This window comes from Lactuca virosa, chromosome 1 (genome assembly GCF_052849685.1).
Source record: "Lactuca virosa cultivar CGN04683 chromosome 1, Lactuca_virosa_CGN04683_v6, whole genome shotgun sequence".
In the NCBI taxonomy this organism is placed as follows: domain Eukaryota; kingdom Viridiplantae; phylum Streptophyta; class Magnoliopsida; order Asterales; family Asteraceae; genus Lactuca; species Lactuca virosa.
The window spans coordinates 127984029-128009098 of record NC_136426.1 but is presented as its reverse complement, the minus strand read 5'-3'; the positions used below and the strand labels follow the sequence as shown (position 1 = coordinate 128009098).

The following is a 25070-nucleotide window of genomic DNA, read 5'->3' as shown; positions in this document are numbered from 1 at the left end:
TCACTGAGTTCACGTCGTGAACTCTATGTTCACGTCGTGAGTTCTGACATAGGTTGAAGTTCGTGCCCCGAACTTCAGAAATTCATATCTTTCGCATACGAGCTCCGTTTTCGACGTTCTTTATATCCACGCGTAGGTGAGATTATGATCTACAACTTTCGTTTAGATCTCTAAGGCTAAAAATTGCTCTATCGTAAATTCACTATTTACGTCCTACATCGTTGTGCCGAATCTGTCGCGAAACTTCGACAGGTCATAACTTCTTCGTTATAACTCGGATTTCAGCGTTCTTTATATGTACGGAAACCTTGTGACATTTACTACAACTTGGTTAAGATTATTTATTCTAAACACTCTTCTATCAAAAAGTCACTTTTGACGCTTATCGTCTCTAAATTGACTAGCCCGGATCTACGGGCGTTACATAGTAGTTGAAAAGTATTGATTAACATTTATATAATATGAGTAAAAAAACAAAATTATTTTTAAACTTCAATTATGTTATGTTATTTGAGAAATGCTACTGTTAAAATAACATATGTATACTATCATGAAGTTTATAGTAGAATTATACTTAGTTAAGTGCCTTATGCTATGCATGCTTAACTTTTATACAAAATTCATTATGCCTAGTATATTAACTACAATTAAGTTAGGGCTGAGAGTTATTCACAAACTTTTCATTAATGGTTTTTGAGTGAGACGCTACTATTTATTAGCTGAGTTTAATCACTTAGCCTGCCCCACACTGCTATAATCGTTAATCTTCGGAGCGAGGTACATATGTATAGATCTATATGGGGTCGACAACCCCACCTGCGGTTGCTAGCTACAACCATCGACTGATCAATCGTAGCAGGTGATATGTGTCGACAATCGTTACTACGACGTCCAATGAAGCGTCGTAGGGAGGGGTACTTTTTGTCCATAGCTCGATTATAGAACTTACTAAAAGCATTAACACGAATCTCTCTCACTTTTTCACTACAATCATAGGTTTGGTTGCTTTACAAACTATTTTTAAGTATAGTGGTTACTTATACAATGGATATATTTCAACTTTCATGGAGTTATTACAAACACGTTTTCTTTAAAAGCATGGATTTATTTTTAAAGATACTTTTTGGCTTTTAAAGACTCATGAAAAGCATTGTTTCAACTTTTGTTATACAATAAAAATACTTTTGGACTTTTAAAAGTATTATTATTGCGGCTAGCAGAAAACCTAAGACTCTCACCAACCTCGTGTTGACTTTCAAAATACATGCATCTCAGGAAATCAGTGAAATTTCGGGCACACTCAGACGTTGGAAAACATGGCCCGCAAGTACTTGAATTTTATACTTTTGAACTGTTATGCCTAACTGTTAAGGCAAACTCATATTATTATGTTACTATCTATAAGAACCTTGTATGAAAACTTAAACTTGTAATACAAATGTTGTTTATTTATTGTTGTACTTGTGATGTATATTCAATTTATCTGTGATCCATGAACTTAGTCACACAGCCCGACGTGTTTCGCCACCTCGGCCGGGGGTGTGACATTGTCAAGTATAAGTGTTTTGCAGGGACGTTTGGTCCGTGACCCTGTTTCTAGTGGGAACCTCAAGTTATCAGAAGTGGGGTAGTCAGTTGGGAGTTAAGTGGATTGGATTCGACAATGATTCAGTTTGGGCGGTCTGTCGGGGAGTTAGACCATCTCGAGACTTCAGATTTCAGCTTGTGTAAGTGTGATTATGTTATAAGGGATTCATACAATTAAGTGTTGTAGAGCCCTGCGAGGGTTGAATTCGGTTGCCTTGAGAAGGCTGGGGTATGCTCGGGGTTTTGGCGGTGTTGCTCTAGGTTGTTCGGTATGTCGGGAATAGTAAAGAATGATTTCGAGGACGAAATCTAATCTAAGTGGGGGAGAATTGTAACAGTCTGTTCTAAAAATAAATAAATAAATAAATAAATAATAAGCCCTAAGCCCCAAGATGTAAATGATATTTTTATATTATTTTTATTAAATCCATAAATCCATAATAATTTGTGGATTTTTAGCCATGGGAGTTAAAATGTCATAATCTTTGGAATTGTGGGGGTAAGTGTAAATTTTGGAGTCGCTTTGTAAATATTTCTGAAGGCAGAGGCTGCTTGGTAATTATTGGAACTAAAATTGGAAGGATTTTGGAATGTTGAGGGCTGAATGGTAAATTATGGAGTTGTTTTGAAAGTAAATTGGGAAGGATGGACCAAAGGAGTATATTGAGCAAAAGTTCGAATGGAGCGGGACTTAAACCCGGTGCCTTCCTTTTCCCTCTCGTTGGATCACCTAAACCCTAACCCTAGGGCACACATCTTCAGTCGCCACCATGAGAAGCCTCCTAGGTTGCCGCTTCCAGTCGAGTTCGAACTCCACCCGTCCGCATGCTACTTCGCCGATGAGCACCACCACAACATCGTTGCCGGAGACGCCGTGAGCAACCCGGATAACTGCTGAAGGCCGACGAATGGGCCGTGTTCGTTGCAGCGTGGGTCGCGAGCTACCGAGAGGCTTCTGGTAAGTTCGGGAATCTGTCAACCAACAGCCAGCAGCCAGGGATCGTATGCAATGCGAGGCGAGTTTCCTCCTGGATTGAACGGGTCTAAGGCACCAATGTCGGCCCGTGTAGTTTATATCTTCTTGATAGGAGCACAGAGTGTGGGCGGGGCCCGTATCTCATTATTACCTTATTACATATCAGATTGTTGGATTGTTATACTTGTTGTCTGTGTGATACCTGTATGTGTTGTTAGGAATGTGAGTATGGACGAGGCTCGTATCTCATCATTACTTGAGTGTGGGCGAGGCCCGTATCTCATCATTAGCTGAGTGTGGGCGGGGCCCGTATCTCATCATTATTTGAGTATGGTTATTGGTATGTTTGGTAGGTTGTGTACTTGTTGTCTGTATGATACTTGTATGTGTTTGGTTAAGTATGTGAGTGTGGGCAGGGCCCGTATCTCTTAGTTAGCTGAGTGTGGGTGGGGCACGTATATCATAGAGTGTGGGCGGGGCCCGTATCTCATAGAGTGTGGGCGGGGCCCGTATCTCCTATTTGTATGATATGTGTGGTATGTGGTAGTTTGGGAAACTCACTAAGCTTCGTGTTTATGGTTTACAGTTTTGGTTTCAGGTACTTCGGTTTTCAAAAGAAGAGCTCGGGATAATTGCAGAGCACACACCATATGTTTTCTGCCTTGGATGTTTTACTCTGATTTTTTTTTAGAACGGCAGAGTTAGATTATGTTAGTGGTTTCAGTCGTGCAGTGGCATCCAAGCGGGCAGTATGCCTTTCCCGAACCTTCACCCATGAGCAGATACCCTATTACCCCTTTCCCCGCTTCACCTATGGAAAAGCCTCCAAGAAGTCTCGAACCCGATACCTCCCAAAGGAAAACCACCCAGGCAACCCTGGTGGCCAATTGATCTAGACCAGTTACTCTGATTTTACAGAAACTGATACATTGATTTTTATGTATACGTTTGGATGTCATTGACAAATACCCTTTTATCTATTATTAAAAAAAGAAAATTTTGGGACCACATTTTATGTATGTTACAGAGATATTGAAAATGAAAGCTGGCGGCTACAATGGAGAAGATTTGAAGATTTTTTTCGCAATTAAAGAAATTATCCGAGTGAAATATAGAAATATGGAGTAGTTTTGTATGTTTTGAATTTTTATGTTTTTTTTTGTCTTTTCTTAATTAATGTATTGTCTTTTTTTTAAATGAATGAAGAACTACTTTAATAAAATCTATGTTTTTATTGTATTTTTATTTAATTTTAAATAAAAATGATATGGGATGGTGTTTAGAGGTATGTATATCAAGTGTTTAGTGGTTTGATGTGGTCATGAAATATCACTCACTATATTAGTGTTTAGAGGTATGTATACCAAGTGGTTAGTGGTTTGATATGGTGATAAGATAGCACTCACTATATTAGTGATGCGATACAGATATGTGAGGTGTATTAATTTTTTAAGTATATAAAAAATAAATACATAAATAAGAAAAATAATTAAAAAATAATAATAATTGCATAATAGTCTTTTTAGATAAGACAGAGACCAAACGCGCAACAAAAATAAACAGTAGGATCGTCCGAGTTAAAAACAATAAGTTATGGACCAAACATACAAATTCCCCCAAACCAAATGGACCATTCATGTAATTTACTCTTACTTTTCGTTCTGTTCATATTTGGATAACTATTTATTTATACACATCTAGGTAACGAATTTGTTGAAAGTGTTCATATACGACCATTATGACCTACCAATAAGTTATAATGGTCATACGTAAACACTTTCAATAAGTTTATTATCTAAATATATAAAAAAAGAATAATAAAATAAAATAAAAAAATAGTTATTTCGAACAAACCGAAAAAGTTAATATATTCCCGTTATATTAATAAAATTTAAGAAAAGGTACCACTAGCCAATTGCGGCTCTGCTAAAACGCACCGCCGAAAGAATCGATCACCGGAAGTCCGGAACCTCACACCGTCCCAACAATGAGAGCCATCGCCGTTGCCGCCGCAGCAGCGACAGATAAAGCTATACGTCTTTCTGGAAGACGTTATTCTCACTCGTTTTCTTCAATTCGTGGCTACTCTATCATGATCTCGACACACCTTAACAACACCACTGTAACTCATTCTCAGTCGTCGACTTACTCCGCCGACCGCTGTTCTCCGTCTCGCCAACTTCTTGCCTTCCCATGGTCCGTCAATCAGATCCGATTCGCCAAAGCTCGCGGCTCCGATGTGAGTTCTTCCCTTTGTGTTGCATCTTAACAAATTAGAAACCTTTATGATTGAGCTTCATGAACATGACTTGATTTGCCTGATTGAAATCACTCTCTGTTCGAATGATTCTTACTTCCTGATAATCAAGCTAACGTGTATATAAAATTAAACTCGCAAAATTCATCTGGTATCTACGTTAATCTCAAATCAATTCGCGGAAGTCCGAATATCTCCAAGTCCTTTCCCTAACCCTAAAATGCGAGTCTTCTGGCAAATCCACTGATTTAGTGTTGAAGTTATTACATTCTTCAAAATCGAATTCATGACTGATTATAGCATATGGAGCATCAACATACTTAGGGCTTAACAATTAACAAAACACCCAATCAATTCATAATTCAGAGCTAATCATCTGTGCAGGTGAGACCAGGAAATGTCATTGAAAGGAAAGGTTTGTCTTCCATTATCTTTCTACTTCTACACTCATTGACAAAGATTCACATATAAACTCATTCAACTCCTTCTACCTTGTTCGTGCGCTTTCATCTACTCCAGGAAAAGTTTACCAAGTAATCTTTTTCTAATCTCTATCAACTTATTCACATTTAAAGCAACTCTTTGTGCCTGTATGTATTAAGAGCTTGTACTTATGATCTAGATTGTGAAAGCTCAACATTCTACTCAAGGAAGAGGAGGTGCTATCATACAGGTTTTTATGAAAACCTCCATAAGTTTATTTATCTTGTAATATTGATTTATGATTCTTTTTTATAATATTGTGTTTGTATGTTTGTTTGTTCAGGTTGAGCTTCGTGATGTTGATAGTGGAAACAAAGTCAATGAAAGATTTCGTACTGATGAAACAGTTGAAAGTAAGCATTTTTAACACAATAAAAAACATTTAATAGTGTTCTCACTTCTCATATCTGTTAATTGTTATACAGAAATATTTGTTGAAGCCAAATCTTTCACATACCTATACACAGATGAAGAAACTGACAGCATTGTGTTAATGGAGTAAGTTTTTCTTTTTCCATTTTTTTTTAAAACTTAAATCATTTTACCATGTTTCTCAATTCTCATATGTTTATTTTTTTTTTATCAGACCTAAAACTTTTGTCCAATTAGATGTGCCCAAACATCTATTTGGCGACTCTCTTCCATATTTAAAAGGTCCTGATTCATAAACCAATATCTTGTTTTCATTATTTTAACAATTTGTTTTACTGATTTTTTTTTTTTTTAAATTGTCTTGATAAACAGATGATATCACAGTTTCTGTGGAACTTTTTAATGATAGGCCTATGTCAGCATCGGTACCTAAACGAGTGACATGTACTGTGGTGGAAGCACAAGTCCCTATGAAGGGCATGGGAGCTACCCCTCAGTATGTTTCTTTGCTATATTCGATAATGAAAATGAAAAGGGCATTTACGTCTTTTTGCAGTGACGAAACATTAAGAGCAAGTCGTCCCACCATGCTCTATCTTTTTCTAGAGCAAGTCGTTGTCCCACCTTGCTCTATCTTTTTGTCAGTGTCAGTGTCAGTGTCAGTGTACAGTGCCTTGACTATGTTTTCCATTTTTTGTGACAGTACTAAAAAGGTGTTACTGGACAATGGCCTCAGTGTACAAGTAAGTTTATTATTTTATACAAATCAAAAAATGTCCTATGTGTTTTTATTTTTGATAAATAATTTATTTGATTTTTAATATTGTGGATTGTTGTTCTAGGTGCCACCTCATGTTATAACAGGGGACAAGATACTTGTTGATACCACAGATAACTCATACATAAGCAGGTGTTTTTTTTTTTTAAATCATGGAGATTATATCATATGTTTCTTTGTTAATAATTTTTACTATAAGGAATTTGACACCATTTATAATATATTTTCTTTGTTTTTTAATAGGGCTTGAGCATTGGCATTGCAAAAAAGTTGGAAGTATTTTTGTAGTGAAATTTGTTCAATAAGTATGCAAGTGTTTTTGTGGTAGAGTTGATATTTGTTACCACGATGCATAGATATTTAATAGACTTTTTTTTTGTTATTTGTTGTTTTGAGTTATTTCATTGAAATGAAAACATAGGGAACTATATCACTATTTTCTTTTCATGAGATGCAAATCACATAATAACAAACAAACTAAAAATAAAATATAAAACAAACTTTAGTCACTTCTCATACAACATAGACAATAAATTGTGTTTCATGTCTTCATCTTCTGTTGACAAGTGCTCTTTTGCAACAAGTGTATTCAAAAGCATGAGATAAACCTTCTTAACCTTCCATTCTTCTTTTTTAACTTTTTCTTTCTTCCTTTATTTGCTCCAATTCAAGTCTTTTCCTCATGACTTATAAATGCAATGAACTTTCCACCATGTATGTTACTTTTATTGTTTCTTAATAGAATTTGAATATGTTGTTGGTAGCTACATTGGTCAAGCAAAAAGGTTGAAAATATATTTGTAGTGAAATTTACTTATGGATGGATAGAAAGAGGGAAAATAAGTATGTAAAGGGTTTTGGTCGTACTTTGTTATTTAACACCACAACGCATCGATATTTTGTTGTTGAGTCATTTTAGTGAAATGAAGACATTGGGAATTATATAATTATTTTGTTTTCCATAATACAAAATTATACATGAGATGCAAATCACATAATAAAATACAAACTAAACACAATATAAAACAAACTACAATTACTTTCGATACAACATCGACAATAGATGACGTTTCATGTCTTTATCTTCTGGCGACAAGTGTTCTTTTGCTAATAGTGTATTCAAATGCATGTGATACACCTTTTTACTCTTCCTTTCTTCCTTTTTGACCTTTCTTTCTTCCTTTCTTTGGTCCAAATCGAGTCTTTTTCTCATGATTTCAACTTCACTTTCTCTAGTAATCCTTATTGCATGAAGATCCATAACACATTCATTATGAAACAAAGAACATTTTTCTTTCTTTTTATACTCACGATTAATTGTTGAACCACCACTATTTGGTGTTTCTGTGTTGGATAGGAAACAATAGTCCCCTTCTTCGTTAGTCCTTATTCTTTTTGTGCTATCACCACTTTCATCATCTTCATGGGAAGGTGTGTCACTCTCATTTAGTAATTCCCACTTTGGATATTTACACATAACTTCATTAAATACAATAATGTCATTGTAAGTGCTCCCACATGTAGCATAAATTTTATGAGCTTCGTTCTCAATATCTTTCAGACTCATTTCACTTGTTTTCTGTTTATACGCTTTCCTATAGGCTTCAATCCACTTGATTGCATTTTCATTAAGCCGTTTCCAACGACCTCTCATTTGATTATCGTTTCTCAGGCCGAGTTTTTCTGGGTTTTCTGTCTGGGCTTCATTATATAATTTTTTAACTTGTGCCCACAATGATGTTTTCTTTTGATTTTTCCCATGAAATTGAAGTTCGTTGGCAACACACCATGCTGACATTAAAGCCATGTCTTCTTCAAAATCCCATTTATCGCCTCTTGCATTTTTTTCAAAAGTATTTTGCGACACTTCATGATTTTCGATTATAGGAACTTGGTTAACATCCGAAGAAAACTGAAAGTTTTCATAGTATTGAGAATTTGGATATTCATAAGAGTGAACAAAATTCATAAAAGATTTCGGATATTTTCGATCCACTTGAAACTATAAATTGCACATAATCAGAAATAAAGTGTTGTAGTTGTACATGAAGGCGTGTTAATATTAATTCTATTAAGTTATGTATATTGTGTTTTTTGTTAAATGAAAAATATCTAATTATGACAAGATAGATTTAAGACATTAACAAAAATAGCACATGATTTTGGAAGATTTAGGAAATTACCTTACTTTTGGATATTTGCGAAAATAACCGTTCCGGAATGATCATTTTGGATTTAAATTTAAATAAACATATAATGTATTTTTTTTCTCATTTGCTATAAAAAAATTTCTAATTGTACCCATTTTCAAAATTGAACTTTAAAATGTCTAATACAACCGATTTTTCAGCCAAATATATCTTTTATGCCCTTGTATCATACTCATTCGCTATGTTTTTTTATGTTTCTGTTAGATTTTAAAAGAAAAACAAAAAAATTCTCGAAATTTCAAATTTGTCCATCAGAATACTTTTTTCTCAATCCGAAATCCAAAATACAAAATTTGAGTCCCAAATGTAATTTTTTTTAGAAGAAATACTTTTAATATGATATAAAAATGATCCAAAATGCATCATTCAAGACATGATAACTATTTTGATAAAACTGAAAAAGGTAAAGTTGTTTTTCATATTCTAAAATTCCAATGGTCGTTTTTGTGAATAACATAGTCTTTGTTTAAGTTTTACCGATTTGGTTCGATAGTATTTCTCTCCTTTTTTTCCATTTTATTAAGTATTCATTTTGTTTTATATGCATCTTGGTTTGGTGATTTTCAGCACTAAACATAGCCTTCAAAAGTCAAAAAGTTCACCAATAAGTTTCAAATACCAAATCAAGATCGACCAAAAAAAATCATGCGAAATAATAGCAAATCCGATCTAACATGAGAACTAAAACCCACAGAATTGTCACAAAAAGAGCTCAAAAAACTTCATTTAATGAGAAGAATGCGCAGAATAAAGAACGAGCTACAAGGAGATCTAGAACCCTAAAACAAGTGTCACTAAATAGCTAAAGAAAACGGTCTTTTAACGATTACAAATCAAAATCAAGCAATAGTTTGGTGTGGATATAAGCATGTACCTTGATTGTATCGCCGGATTTGAAGATACAAGTGGTAAGCGTACCAGATGCTCCGCCGTTGACGGCGGGAATAACGGTAGGCCATACGCTGGCGACGGGCTCTGGTTTTACCTCTCCCATTTGGAGACAATTCCGATAAGATTGAAAAAAGGGAGGGAAAGAAGAAGGGCGAATGCGAGAGGGAGGGGTTGAGTTGGAGAAAAAACCCAAATAATTATCCGACGAAACGAATCCCTCCTTCGATGACTAGTTCATTTGGGGTTTTCTTATTCCATTTTTACATTTTTACATTTTTACCCCTTGGGTCATATGATGATTTGTTAATTGTTAGATGTAAAAAAACATAAATTTCGAAAAAACTAGTATACTGATTTTGGGAGAATTTCATAGGGAAATCTTCGGAAAAGTCCTAATATATCACCCTAATTTACGAAAAAGTCTCAAACTAAAATCGGTTTATGAAAAAGTCCCGACAACCGGAAAAAATGACGATTTGACCATTTTTTCCGGTTTATCGGTTTCAATACTTACCATAACTTTCATTAAAGTCTCATTATTTTACCATAACTTTCATTAAAGTCACATTAGTTTACCATAATTTGGGACTTATTCGTAAATTATGGTAAAATAATGGGACTTTATTAAAACCGGGTAAGTAATGAAACCGGGAAAAAATAGGGCCAAGTCGTCATTTTTACCGGTAATTTGGACTTTTTCGTAAACAAATTTTAGTTTTGGATTTTTTTCGTAAATTAGGGTAAAATATTGGGACTTTTCCGGATATTTCCCAATTTCATATATACCCTTATTAAACGTTTAAATATCGTATTTACCTAACTTAAATTCTAAATATTATATTTCCCTTCCTAATGTTTTAAAATATCGGATTTGCCCAAATCTATTTTTTAAACAGATTTTATTATTTAATAATCATTTTTTATAATTGAAAATTATTAAAATTGAGAAAATAATAAAAAAAGACAATAATACCCTTATCTAGACCCTAATACCCTTACCTATTCAAAATCGTAAATCGTAGGAATCCTTTGAGATGAGGTTTCTGGTCGTCTTCATAAGATCGCCGGTTAAAAACATGGCTTTTATCTTGTTGCCTATTGTTTTTGCCTGCGTTTTATCTCAGTCAATTACCATCTCAATCAATTACTTGATTCTTCTAAACCACCTCTAGTTTATCTGTTAAAGGTCTTCCCCCTTGATCGAAAAGGGTTAATACATGGTAACCACTACCACTATTCTGTCTTTTTCCCTTTCTTCTTCGTTCTGAAACTAAAATTGACATATACAATTTCAATTTTGTAGATGTTACACGAGTGATTTGTGAACTCGAGCTCACAATTCAAAAGCTTGAAAGTAATGACAAACCCATATGGAAAGGTCTTGGATCTCTTCTTTGTCACTGATCACTTGTAAGCCCTTTTGAAATCTTGTATATAAGTTGTGAAGTTAAGTTAGCAGGGCCTGGATATGAGAGCCAAAAGGGGTTTACTTCTATTTCAGAAGAAATTGTTGATGAATTGTTTAGTTGTCATCTTGCCACCAAGGAAGATGATCGTTCATAAGCTCTTAACAGACTTATTGGATGTTAAAAAAAATTGTTATTACGGTTGATAATTTAATGAGTCCATCTTATACTTTGCTTCAAATGCAATGCCTTGATCAGAAAGCTCTCACAATTTAAAGATCTCCAAGTACTGCAATATCCAGGTGTATATACTCAAATTGACTTCACAATACTATTTTATTTTGTTTGATGTTTGAAATGAATATGTTATCTTGTTTTTATTCAGATTGCATATGGAAGAATCTCTAATAGTGTGAAAGGGTACCGAAGCTTGTTAGAGAAACGGGATATAGATAAACTTGGATCAGTGAGAGTTGTGAAACACTTTCAGATTAAAGCATTTCGAGGGTACACTTAAAATCTCTAATCGGATGAAACTCACTGTTTTCTAGAAATGGAGAATGAAGAAGGTGTTATGAAAATCTATACTCAAAATGAATCCGAAATTGATCATATAACAGAAACTAACTTCCTGTCCTAAAACTGTCATATGGTAGTTATAGAAAAACAACTTCCTGTCCAAAAACGGTCATATTACCTGTCAAAAAACTAACATAAAATTGGGTCTATAAATGGTTCACAAAACTAGGTGTTTTTACAAAAAATACGGATTTCTGAAACATTTTTTATATAGTAACCAGCCAGGGGCTCTGCCCCTTGGACCCCGCTCCCAGGGGTGTTGCCCCCGGACCCCCGTCAGTTCAGGGGCTTCGCCCCTAAATAGCAGTATACTTTCAACAATGACAAAATCAAACAAATGTGCACTCCGCACCATACTAATTTGTTCGATAATTGTCAAAGTGACATTGATCAACAAATTAACCCCATTACACTTAAATAATATTAGTGATATAAAATCACCAACAAACCTCCCCCATTTAAGTGTAATCTTGATTAACTTAAAATAAAATCATAACAACAACAAACTGATGCATAAATGAGATAGTGTGACGATTGGATTTCACATTAGTATATTATTCATTCAAAATATTCGAATATCAGGGTGTCACTAAGGATTGAACCCTTTCTATTCTAAGTGAATACATGAAGATAATATACACAACAGTTTTCATGCTCAAAGTTCTAACTTGACACCATATTTTACTAGCTTGTGTCCCATCCTTCAATAAGCATATCAAAGCCAAGTCCCAACTTCTTGAAGCAGCTAAACTTCATGCTTATATAGGTAGTTCTTTTGTTCTTGCACCTGCAAATGCAATTTTTCAAAGAACTATTAAGAAATAAAATTTCAACCTCCTTAACTTGCAGTACTGAACACATACATTGGGATGATCATAAAATGTGTTCCAATCTTCAAATATCAAGCTTTCCACATTGAATTCAACATCTAATATTGCATTAGATGGGAATTGGGTATCTCAATATAAAAGATTTTAAGTGGACTTTAAACCCATCCCTACAGCCGCCTTGTGCACAAGATCTCTTGCTAACCCTTTGGTTAGATGATCGGCTAAATTCAACTGAGTTTTTACAAACTCCACAGATATCGCACCAATCATGATGAGCTCACGAATCATGCTATGTCTAACACCTAAATGTATAGACTTTCCATTGTACACTTGACTATAAGCCTTAGCCAAGGTTGCAGCACTATCACATCTGATAGAAATGGTAGATATCGGTTTGGGCCACAATGGAATTTCATAAATCAAATTCCTTAGCCACTCAACTTCTTTACCAGCAGCAGACAAAGCAACAAACTCAGACTCCATGGTTGAGTTAGTAATACAAGTCTGTATCTTAGATGCCCAAGAAATGGCACCTCCTCCAAGAAGAAACACCCAGCCACTAGTAGAGGAGTGATCCTCTAAGTTGTTAATCCAGCTGGCATCTGAATAACCTTCCAAAACAGAAGGATATCCACTATAAGTTAAACCAAAATTTATGGTCCCTTTTAAGTACTTGAATACTCTACTCACAGCTTGCCAATGATGTGTACTATGATTACTAGTATATCTACTAAGCCTTCCCACAACATATGTTATATCAGGCCTAGTACTAATTATGGCATACATTAGACAACCAATAGCCCTAGAATATTCAAGTTGAGACACTGGAGATCCTTTATTAGGTAGAAGTTTGAGACTAGGATCTATAGGAGTGCTAACAGGAGAACAATTCTCAAAGTTAAACTTTTCCTATATCTTCTCAATGTAATGAGATTGAGAAATTGAAATCCCATTGTTTCCTTGTTTAATTCTTATACTAAGAATTACCTCATCCTCCCCCGGGTCTTTCATTTCATAACTAGATGATAAGAATTTCTTGGTTTTATCAACTTCTTCTAAATCAGTACTAAAAATCAACATATCATCCACATATAAACAAATCATGACTCCTTTACCAGAAGTATCAAATTTTCTATATACACACTTTTCAGCTTGGTTTAATGCAAAACCATTAGACAATACAACATCATCAAACTTTTGATGCCATTGTTTTGGTGCTTGTTTCAAACCATATAATGATTTCTTCAACTTGCACACTTTGTGTTCATTTTCAGGCATCACAAACCCTTCAGGTTGTTTCATGTATATTTCCTCATCCAAGTCATCATTCAAGAATGCAGTTTTCACATCCATTTGGTGAATCACAAGATTATGTATAGCTGCAAGAGCTAATAATAATCTAATAGTGGAAATTCTGGCAACAGGAGCATAAGTATCAAAGAAATCAATGTCTTCCTTTTGTCTAAAGCCTTGGATAACCAATTTGGCTTTATACTTATCAGTTGTGCCATCCACCTTCATTTTTATTTTGAGGATCCATTTACATCCTAATACCTTGCAACCAGGAGGTAAATCAGACAATACCCAAGTATTGTTATGCATTATAGAATCAATTTCATCCTGAATTGCTTCTTTCCAGAAATGAACATCCCTAGAAGCCATAACTTCACTAAAAGTCTTTGGATCCTCCTCAATATTAAAACAATATTGATGTTGACATATAGTCTCATTCCTTGTTCCTTCAACCAGATAAAGTTGAAAATTAGATCCTTAGCTTTTCTAGCTCTGGTGTTTTTCCTAGGTTCAGGTGCAGAACTTGCACCACCAGAAACATCTTCGGCTTGAGTAGTACTCTTGCAGGAAGATTGATGAATCATGTCCCTTGGTCTAGGTATAGATGTAAATCTTTCTTCATCAAAGATAACATCTCTTGACTCTATCACTGTGTTTACAGACACAGAGTCATTAGATTATAAAACATAGAATCTATATGCTTTGGAATGCTCAGCATATCCAATAAAGATACAATCTATACCTCTCTCACCTAATGTTTTCCTTTTGGGTTCAGTAAGCCTTATAACTGCTCTACAACCCCAAACTTTGAGATAACTCAAATTTGGTAGCTTTTTACACCAAAGTTTATAAGGAGTATTCTTACTCCTTTTATTTGGAGTTCTATTCAAGATGTAACATGCAGTTAACATTGCCTCACCCCAAAACCCTTCATTTAAACCAGAATATGACAACATGGAATTAACCATTTCTTTCAAAGTCCTATTCTTCCTTTCAGCTACACCATTTTGTTGTGGTGTATATGGAGTTGTGGTTTGATGTATTATTCCGGTTGATTCAAAATAAACTGGATCATAATACTCACCATCTCTATCAGTACACAATACTTTTATTAATTCATTTTTATGAAGCTCAACTTGTTGTTTATAAATTTTAAATTTATCAAGTGCTTCATCCTTAGAATGTAGCAAATAGATATAACAATATCTAGATGCATCATCAATAAAAGTAACAACATACTTCTTGTTTCCAAATGAATGTGTTGCATGGAAATCACATAAATCACTATGTATAAGATCCAACACCTTGCTTTCCCTAACAACATCTTTGAAAGGTTGTCTAGTGATTTTAGTTAGCATGCATGTTTTACATTTTTCATTATTTTGCATATCAAAAGCAGGAATTAAACTCATTTTAGACATGTCTTTTATTCTCTTGTAATGAATGTGTCCTACTATAGCATGCCATAATTCAGATTTATGAAAATGGTATCTAGAACTACTAGAAGCCATGCAAACAAAATTATCACTATAAGGATAATTAATATTAAGCCTAATCATTCCATTACATACATATCCAAATCCCATAAAAGAACCATGTCTTGACAATATATACTTGTCACTTTCTAACACTTGTTTGTAACCACAATTATTTAACACAATTTCAAACACGAGATTCTTACGAATCCCTGGAACATATAAAACATTGTTCAAACACAAACATTTCCCAGAAGTAAAAGTAAGTAAAACAGAGCCTATGCCCTTGATTGGTTCAATTGCAACATTTCCCATCTTCACAACAGATCCATCTTCAATTGGTTGAAAGTCCTTGAACAAATATAAATCTTTGCAAACATGACTTGTTGCTCCCGAATCAACCCACCATACACAATTATCATCCTGCACATAAAATGCTTCAGAAATCACAGAAATATAATTCTGAATATATTTAGAATTCTGCATGAAAACAGAAATCTGACCTTGTTGCTTTTCTGGATCCTTGGATCCACTTGGTCCAGCACCATCCTTGTTCACTTTGCGAAGACGACAATCTTTCTTGAAGTGACCCAGTTTCTTACAATCCCAACAAACCAACTTAGCCTTCTTGTTGGAAGACTTGTCATCATTTCCTTTAAACTTCCTTTTTCCATTAGACTTTTTGGGATTCTTTAAACTTTCTCCTTCCACCATGTTCATAGAAGAGGAACCAACTTGGTTCTTTCCTTTAGGATTGTTGTTAAGTTCTTGAGTCCTTATGGACTCTTCAATCCTTAAATGGCTTCGAAGTTGAGTCAAAGTCAATTCCTCTTTGTTATGTTTCAAATTGTGTTTAAAATCCTTCCAGGAAGGGGGCAATTTGTCAGTGATCACAGCCACATAAATGGCTTCATCCATTTTCAAATTGTGTTGAGCAAACTGTCCCAGAATCCTTAACATTGCATGGAATTGTTCCATAACAGGCCTGGAGTCAATCATCTTGTAACCCATAAAGTTACTAACAAGAAACTACTTACTAGAATCATCTTCAACCATGTACTTGGATTCAAGATAATCCCACAGTTCTTTTGCAGATTCGAAATTTTGATATATTTTAAAAAGAGAGTCAGACATACCATTGAGAATATGACCACGACATATGTAATCATCATCTTCCCACTTTGATCTTCTTCTTGTTGCCTCCAAAGGTTCATCTTCAACAGATTCTAGTAAGACTGACATGGGTGTACTCAGAACATACACCACTTTCAGAGTGGTAAGGAGAAACTTCATCTTCTTTTGCCATCTACGAAAATCATGCCCTTCAAACTTGTTCAATTTTTCAAACTTACTTGTTATTTCCTTCACAGAATCACCACTTGCCATGATCACATAAATGCTTTAATCTTTGTTAGAGAAACGGGATATAGATAAACTTGGATCAGTGAGAGTTGTGAAACACTTTCAGATTAAAGCATTTCGAGGGTACACTAAAAATCTCTAATCGGATGAAACTCACTGTTTTCTAGAAATGGAGAATGAAGAAGGTGTTATGAAAATTTGTACCCAAAATGAATCCGAAATTGATCATATAACAGAAACTAACTTCCTGTCCAAAAACGGTCATATTACCTGTCAAAAAACTAACATAAAATCAGGTCTATAAATGGATCACAAAACTGGGCGTTTTTACAAAAAACATGGATTTCTGAAACATTTTTTATATAGTAACCAGCCAGGGGCTCTGCCCCTTGGACCCCGCCAGAGGCTGCCGCCCCTTAGACCCTGCTCCCAGGGGCGCTTCCCCCAGACCCCCGTCAGTTCAGGGGCTTCGCCCCTAAATAGCAGTATACTTTCAACAATGACAAAATCAAACAAATGTGCACTCCGCACCATACTAATTTGTTCGATAATTGTCAAAGTGACATTGATTAACAAATTAACCCCATTACACTTAAATAATATTAGTGATATAAAATCACCAACAAAGCTTGGACTTGTTTATATAGAAAGATGATGGAAAAAATATTGGATATTGAAAACCAAGTTGCTTTATGTTCACGTCTAAAAGAAGAGATACTACATCCATTAAGAGTCATCATCACAAACCGGGGCCCTGATGATACAGAACTTTTGGTTGCTAATCATGTCGATTACCTGATGCATGATGCGTGTGATTTCAAGAAGGAAGATGCGACAACAGGGGAATAGGAGGATGTGCCGAGATCGTAAGTAGTAGGATGCTGCGAAAGTAAATTAACAATTGTGATCTGAGATGTATTGGAATTTAAAAGCAAAAGGGCATTATTGTCCATTTCATATGTTTTTTCAATTATAATGACTTAAGATTATGAAAAAAAAATTATAAATCAATAAAAATTATAAAAAAAAATAGACTTGGGTATATATGATATTTAAAAATATTAAGAAGGGCAAATCTGATATTTAGATATTAGGCCGGGCAAATATGATATTTCGACGTTTATTAAGGGCATATACGAAATTCTGCCTTAGGAAAATATCATTATACCCAATCACTTATTGTTATTTATCTGATTTGACCACTAAACTATTTTTTTTACGCAACAAATTATTAAACTTACAAGTTAATATCAATTAAGTCACTTCCGTTAATTTTTAACGGATCTCAGGTTACCGAACCTACGTTGTTGGCTGAGTCATTTTTAATCACACAATTTCAATCTAATTAGTTTTTTGTCCTACTTTGTTATTTCACTACAACAATGCATAGATATTTAATGTACAATTTTTGGGTTTATTGTTGAGTCATTTTAGTGAAATGAAAGCACAAGAAATTATATCATTATTTTGTTTTGCAAATACAAAATTACAGATACAAAAATTGGCAATCACATAATAAAATACAAACTAAACACAAAATGTAAAACAAACTACATTCACTTTCCATACAACATCGCCAATAAATGACGTTTCATGTCTTTATCTTCTCACGGAAAATGTTCTTTCGCTAATAGTGTATTCAAATGCATATGATACACCTTCTTACTCTTCCTTTCTTCTTTTTTGACCTTTCTTTCTTCCTTTCTTTGCTCTAAATCGAGTCTTTTCTTATGACTTCAACTTCACTTTCTCTAGTAATCTTCATTGCACGCAACAAACTCAATTGTTGAACCATCTTTATTTGATATTTTTTGGTTGAAGTTGACACAATACTCTTCTTCGTCTTCACTAGACCCTTGTTCTTTTTATGCTATTGTCACCACTTTCATCATTACCCACTTCATATTCACAACAAGAACGTGTTGTGTCCCGATGTGTATGTAATTCCCACTTTGAATATTTACACATAACTTCATTAAATACAATAAGGTCATTATACGTGCTCCCACATGCAAAATAAATTTTATGATCTTTGTTCTCAATATCTTTCAAACTCATTCCACTCGTTTTCATTCTATATGATTTCCTATAAGCATCAATCCACTTAATAACATTTTCGTTAAGCCGTTTCCAATGACCTCTTATTTGATTTTCATTCCTCCGTCGTAGTTTTTCTGGCTTTTCTGTCTGAGTTTCATCATATAATTCCTTAACGCGGGCCTATAATGACGCTTTAATTTGTTTTTTGTTTTTTCTATGATGTTGACTAGCGATACACCACGCCGACATTAAAGCCATGTCTTCCTCACAATCCCATTTATTGCCTCTTGCACACTTTTCAACATTTTTTGAGTTTTGAAGATTTTTAGTGATAGGAACTTGATTAACATCTGAAAAAGTGTGTGTTTATAGTATTAAGAGTTTGGATAATCTTAAATGTATTCAAATTTCATAACTTTTTGTGTTGGATCCAAAGTAGAAAATATGAATTACAAAGATTGAAGTCAATAGTTGGGTTTGTGTATGAAATATGTCAATATTAAGCTTTACCAAATGAAAAAATGGTGTATTTTGTTTTTTTATACAAAATAACTTATAAATATATAACTAGATAAATTCTATCCCGAAACTAACACACCTACCAATCAAGAAATGACACATGGAGTATGATTCATGACTCAAGAGTGATATTTAACCAAACCCAACCCAACCTAATCTTTGTTTGGTTGTCCGATTGGTTTGATGACATTTCTTTCCTTTTTCTTGATTATTCTATTTTGTTTCAAGAATGTCGATCAACAGTATATTTCTGAGCATAAAATCACCAATAACTTCCATATACCAAATCAACCAAAATTGAAATCGACCGATATGCAAAACCAATTTAAGCATATCTTTTCAAAACACAAAACTCAGTTCATAATACCAAATTTCGAAGAATCCCACATATCTGTAAAGTAAAATGTAACACGAAAGCTAAAAACCCACAAAATTCTGTCGAAAATAGCTCAAAATAAAGAACAAGCTACAACCTACAAGTATGCCTAGAACCCTAAAACAAGTGTCGCTAAATAGCTAAAGAAAACTGTAACATCCCGATTCTCAGGTATTATATTTTTATAATTTTTAGGATTTTCATTGAGCAACTCGACGAGTTGGAGGCCCCGACTCGTCGAGTAGAGAAGAGTTTTGGCTGCGTGAGTTTTACGACCAACTCAACGAGTAAAGAGAGCCAACTCGACGAGTTGGCGCTGTGTGAGGAAACCCTAAATGTCCAGGGTTGGGTCCTATTTAAAGGACCTTAAGCCCTCATTTCCGCCTCACCAGCTACCTTACTCCCCTATGTGAAACCCTAATTGTCTATATTTAGCTAAGAGAGAAAGAGAGCTAATCTTTGGGCATTTTAGTGCACTTTTTAAAGAGGGGAGAAGAGTATCAAAGCAAGGAACAAGAAGAGACTGTTGGATCTGGTGTTATTTCATCTATAGCTTCTGTTGAAGGTAAAAAGTCTTCACCTTGCTCATTATTGTGATTAGATCTCGTTTTCATGGAGTTTTAGGGTTTTTCTATATTTCCTTGAGACTTTGAGTGTGTTGAACTTACCAAGCGATTGAGACTTCAGATCTGGACCTTGTGAGGTCCCTAGAGTCCAAAGGTCCCAGCTTTATCTAGCTATAGAGGAGATTTTATGCTTAAGACCCTAAATGGAACTTGTTTTGGCATTTCAAGCCCCAAGTGTCATGCATGGACGTAAAGATTGTAGCTTTACGTGGTATCTCAGCCTTGGGAGGCTACATCTAGAGTTTGGGGTTGTAAATCTGCCTTAAGGAGTCTGAATAAGGTAATGGTCTGAAGGGACTCGACGAGTCAGTGAACTGACTCGATGAGTCGGTTAGGGTTTTCCCCGATGAGTCTGGACGCGTGTGACTCGGCGAGTTGATGAGACACTGAGAGAAACCCTAATCGAGTTGTATTCATTTGTGAGAGAGAGAAAGGCTAAGATTGTATGTTCTAGTGCATTTCTGGAAGGAGATTGAAGAGCAAAAGGTGTGGAACGAGAAGAAGCCCTTGGATCCAGTGTTCTCTTAGTGCTAGCTGCTATTTGGAGGTAAAAAGCTATCACCTTGATCATTGGTTGGTTATATCTCTTCACTATGGAGTTTATGGCCATTTCCACCCTTTATTTGGGTCCTTAAGTCGTTTGAGCTTGCCATGGAGTTGAGACTTTAGATCTGGACAATATGAGGTCCCTTGGGCCTAAAGATTCGAGCTTTATCAAGCTATTGGCCAGCTTCCATGCATTAAACCCTCTATAGAGCTTGTTTTGGCATTTTAAGCCCTAAATGCCATGCATGGACGTAAAGCTTGCAGCTTTACGTGATACTTCAGCCTTGGAAGGCTAGATCTAGAGTATCGGCCCTTAGTTCTGCATAAAAACGTCTGAATGAGAAAATGGACTAAAGGGACTCGACGAGTGCATGAGCCAACTCGACGAGTCAGTTAGGGTTTTCCCCAATAGTCTGGATATGTGCAAACTCGACGAGTTGATGAGACAACTCGGCGAGTTGATTTGGAGTTTTCCTGGTTTTCTGAGAATAGGAGGAACTCGACGAGTCGCATAGATGCACTCGACGAGTTGGGTCAACAGGGACTGCTGACTCGAGTGTTGACTTCCGTTGACTTTTAGGGTTTGGTCAAGTTATGGATATGGAGGCCATGGAGGGGTAAAATGGTCTTTTCACCCTTTCCAAGAGTTAGTGAAGGGGTTAGCTTAACATCTTTAGAGTTGTTGTTATAAGTGTTAATTAGAGATGATTATGACATATGTAGGCGGAGTCGAGACCGATCATTGAATACAAGACATACTTGCTTTGCTTACGAGGTGAGTCTTCTCACTATACTTACCTGCGTGGTAATACTATGTGACCGGAGGGTCTTATACGAGTTATTGATCAGAGGGTCTTATTTAAGTTATTGGTCGGAGGTTCTTATGTGCTTATACTGAGTTATGTGATATCATGCATTTTGTCTTTGTGATTTATGTTGTATATTATTTATGTGCCTTATTGAGCTAGGACCAGAGGGTCCAAACCGAGTTGTGAGACCGGAGTGTCTTCACTGAGATACCGGACTGGAGGGTCCGACCCGAGTTGTGAGACTGGAGGGTCCTCACTGAGACACATGACCGGAGGGTCCTTATTGAGATTTAGCCATGAGAGGCTAATTATTTGTGCATGGTATTTTTGGGGAACTCACTAAGCTTCGTGCTTACAGTGTTGTGTGATATGTGTTTCAGGTACCTCTCAGGAGCATGTAGGGGTGAGTAATGGTGTGAGTGCTTGAGCTAGTCTCTGATAATTTTCGTGTTTGTGTTTCAGAGACACTATGGTGATTACCCGCAACAACCCCGGGAGCAGTGGTACCGGTGACGAGGAGATCCGCAGGATCATTCATGAGGAGGTGGCCGCAGCTATCAGAGAGGCCATACCAGAGATGTTCGGGTCTATTAAGACCATGTTGATTGAGAAATTTGATGAGCGATATGCTGCTGTCACGGAGGCTGCTGCTGCTGCAGCAGCCACCGCAGCCGTAGCTGCTGCGAGGCCACAGGGGGTGACTCGTTGTTGTTTCGGGAGTTCAGCAACACGAAGCCACCAGAGTTTCACGGGACCCAGGACCCGATTGCTGCCATGAGATGTATATCCGACATTGAGGGGTGTTTCTATACGTGTTCGTGCCCGAAGCATTTGAGAGTTCGGTTTGCAATGAACCAGCTTCGCTTGGGAGCGAAGGACCGGTGGAAGTTCGTGACGACTGATTTTACTCCTGCAAATCATGATGCAGTTACTTGGGAGAGGTTTACCAAGTTATTCAGAGATGAGTATGTTCCCCAGGTGGAGAGGGAACATTTGGCATAGGAGTTTCTGTCTCTCAAGCAGAAGACAGAATCAGTGACAAAGATTACGAGGATGTTCCATGAGAGGGCGCTGTTCTGCCCTGAGTACGTATCTACTGAGCAGGCACGTGTGCGCCGGTATTTGAGCATCTTGAGGAGAGATATACGGGAGTTCATGGCGAACTCGTCATATCGGTCATTGGCTGATTTGCAGACCAATGCCAGGAGGATAAAGATTGAGCTGGAGATTCAGACCAGAGAGGAGGGAGAGCAGCAGGGGAGAGATAGGAGACCAATGTAGTCGCAGTCAGCGACAAAGCGGGCTAAGCCCGCTGATTCGAGAGTAGGAGGCCAGAAGGGTCGCACTTGTGGAAAGTGTGGCAAGAGACATAAGGGATCTTGTCGAGCAGGGATTTGCTACAAATGTGGCAAGGAGGGGCACATGGCGAGGGACTGCCCCAAGGGATTTTCGGTTTGCTTTCATTGCAACCAGATTGGCCACCAGAAGACCGAGTGTCCTCAGCTCACTCAGGGATCAACCCAAGCCTCTGCTCCTACAGCTTTACATGTCACTAATGGTCGGCCAGAGAAGGTCGAGGCTCCGAGGGCTTGTGGGAGAGCATTCCAGCTGACTGCGGAGGAGGTCCGCGCAATGCCTGATGTTGTTGTCGGTACGTATCTCCTTATTCATGTTATTTTGATATTTGTTTATGCTTATACTGTGCTGCATATAGGTACTTTTCTTGTGAGTTTTGTGCCTGCCTTGGTGTTATTTGACTCGAGTGCGAGTCGATCTTTCGTGTCTTTATCCTTTAGTCATCACGTGAGTGTTAGACGCGAGGCGTTGAATCGACCACTGAGGGTTTCTATAGCCAATGAGCATGGGGTTTTTGCCACTGATGTATTCTGGGGATGTGTTTTAGAGATCTTCGGTGTTGAGTTCCCGATAGATCTGGTGCCGATAGCGATGGGTGATGTCTGTGTCATAATGGGCATGGATTGGTTGAGCCGGTTTGGAGCTGTGATTGACTGTGAGCGTCAGATTATGACCATACGAGACCCTAGTGGGGGAGTACTTACTGTATATGGCGAGGGAACCAGATCGGGATCAGCTTTCTGCTCTGTCGCCAGGGCAAGGCAGAGTTTACAGCAAGGATGCATGGGGTTTTTAGCGTACGTGATGGATACCCGAGTTGCCACTGAGAGGCCGAGTTCTATTTCCGATGTTCTGGTAGTGTGTGAGTTCACAGATGTTTTCCCCGAGGAATTGTCGGGTGTGCCTCCCGAGAGGCAGGTGGAGTTCCGAATCGATCTGATTCCGGGTGCGGCGCCTATTGCCAAGGCACCTTATCGCCTTGCGCCGCCTGAGATGCAGGAGTTGTCCTCGCAGCTCCAGGAGCTGTTGGGGAAGGGTTTTACTAGACCGAGTAGCTCACCATGGGGAGCGCCGATCCTTTTTGTCAAGAAAAAGGATGGTTCACACCGGGTGTGCATCGATTACCAGGAGCTGAACAACCTGACGGTCTTTAACCGTTATCAACTACTGAGGATCGACGATTTGTTTAATCAGTTGCAGGGGGCGTCTTGGTTTTCCAAGATTGATTTGAGATCCGGGTATCGTCAGATGAGAGTCTGTGAGGAGGACATTCAGAAGACAACTTTCCGAACTCGTTATGGGCACTACGAGTTTGTGGTGATGCTTTTCGGGTTCACCAATGCACCGACAACGTTCATGGACCTCATGAATCGGGTGTGCAGGCCCACGTTGGATTGGTCGGTGATCGTGTTCATCGACGACATTTTGGTATACTCGAGGTTTAGGGAACAACATGAGGAGCACCTGCGGGAGATTCTTGGAGTATTGAGGATGGAAAGTGTCACAACTAGCATTTTTAGCTAGGAAATTATGTCCTCATGTAAACATCAACTATTGTAAGACTTATACTCTAAGTGGATATCATACTCTATGCTCAATCAAAATCATCCATTTGAATAAAAACTCCTGGGGGAAGTTCAAAATCTAATACAATGCATCTCATATACTTAGCTATGGATCTGAAATCCTAAATATCCCGGTTCGAATCTAGTATGGACTAGGATCCTCTTATTGGGCCTAATGGGCCAGTAAACCTTCTATTTGATGATTTTGGGCCAATGAAACCCATTTGGGCTCTATTTGGACCCACATTCGTCAAACCATAGCAATTGGGCCATGTTGGGCCTAAAATAACTCACTTATTTTCATGGGCCTTTATGGGCCGTGAACCACCCTATTGAACTATGATGGGCCGTAAACCCATCTTCTCATGGTGATTGGGCTGTAAACCCCATCCCTTTACCACCTTTGGTCCGTGAACCCACAAGAAGGGCCCAATGGGCCGAGAACCATCATTATGGGCCTCACAATTTCGAACATAATCAAGAAAAAGGCCCAAACTCCTCTTCTCTTCTCTTCCCCTCTCATTCTCGGCCCAACTTCAAAAAAAAATAATAATAAAATATCAAGATGATAATTAGAGTATTGCCACCTAATTATTGTTTAGTGGATAACTAAGCAAATTATACACCATGTCTCTAGGAAATCTCATGTTTCCATGCAACAATCTTGTCATCTCTCTCTTCCCTCCCTCTTCTTCTTATTCTCGGCCCAAACAACCTACCACCACCTTCATTTT

At 37.0% G+C, this 25070-nt stretch overlaps 2 protein-coding genes and 1 pseudogene across 3 annotated transcripts; 2 read left to right on the top strand and 1 right to left on the bottom strand.

Annotated features, from left to right (window-relative positions):
- The first annotated feature begins 4464 nt into the window (after positions 1 to 4464).
- Positions 4465 to 6900, top strand: LOC145106544 (elongation factor P (EF-P) family protein). The gene is made up of 11 exons (XM_079043502.1): positions 4465 to 4802; positions 5205 to 5235; positions 5340 to 5353; positions 5443 to 5493; positions 5587 to 5656; positions 5729 to 5801; positions 5890 to 5957; positions 6048 to 6171; positions 6379 to 6418; positions 6518 to 6585; positions 6697 to 6900. The coding sequence occupies exons 1-11, from the start codon at positions 4551 to 4553 to the stop codon at positions 6701 to 6703; spliced, it is 798 nt and encodes a 265-aa protein (XP_078899628.1). The 5' UTR covers positions 4465 to 4550; the 3' UTR covers positions 6704 to 6900.
- Positions 6901 to 7366: 466 nt separating this feature from the next.
- On the bottom strand, positions 7367 to 9763 carry LOC145157929 (glutathione S-transferase T2-like). 2 transcript variants are annotated; one of them, XM_079076904.1, is made up of 2 exons: positions 9538 to 9763; positions 7367 to 8365 (listed from the first exon to the last, which is right to left on the bottom strand). In XM_079076904.1, the coding sequence occupies exons 1-2, from the start codon at positions 9655 to 9657 to the stop codon at positions 7490 to 7492; spliced, it is 996 nt and encodes a 331-aa protein (XP_078933030.1). In that variant the 5' UTR covers positions 9658 to 9763; the 3' UTR covers positions 7367 to 7489. The 2 variants fall into 2 exon arrangements, with proteins under 2 accessions (XP_078933030.1, XP_078933033.1); XM_079076907.1 differs by having other exon boundaries at positions 7367 to 8319.
- Positions 9764 to 9779: 16 nt separating this feature from the next.
- Positions 9780 to 17348, top strand: LOC145120466 (ACT domain-containing protein ACR9-like; annotated as a pseudogene).
- The last annotated feature ends 7722 nt before the right edge of the window (positions 17349 to 25070 follow it).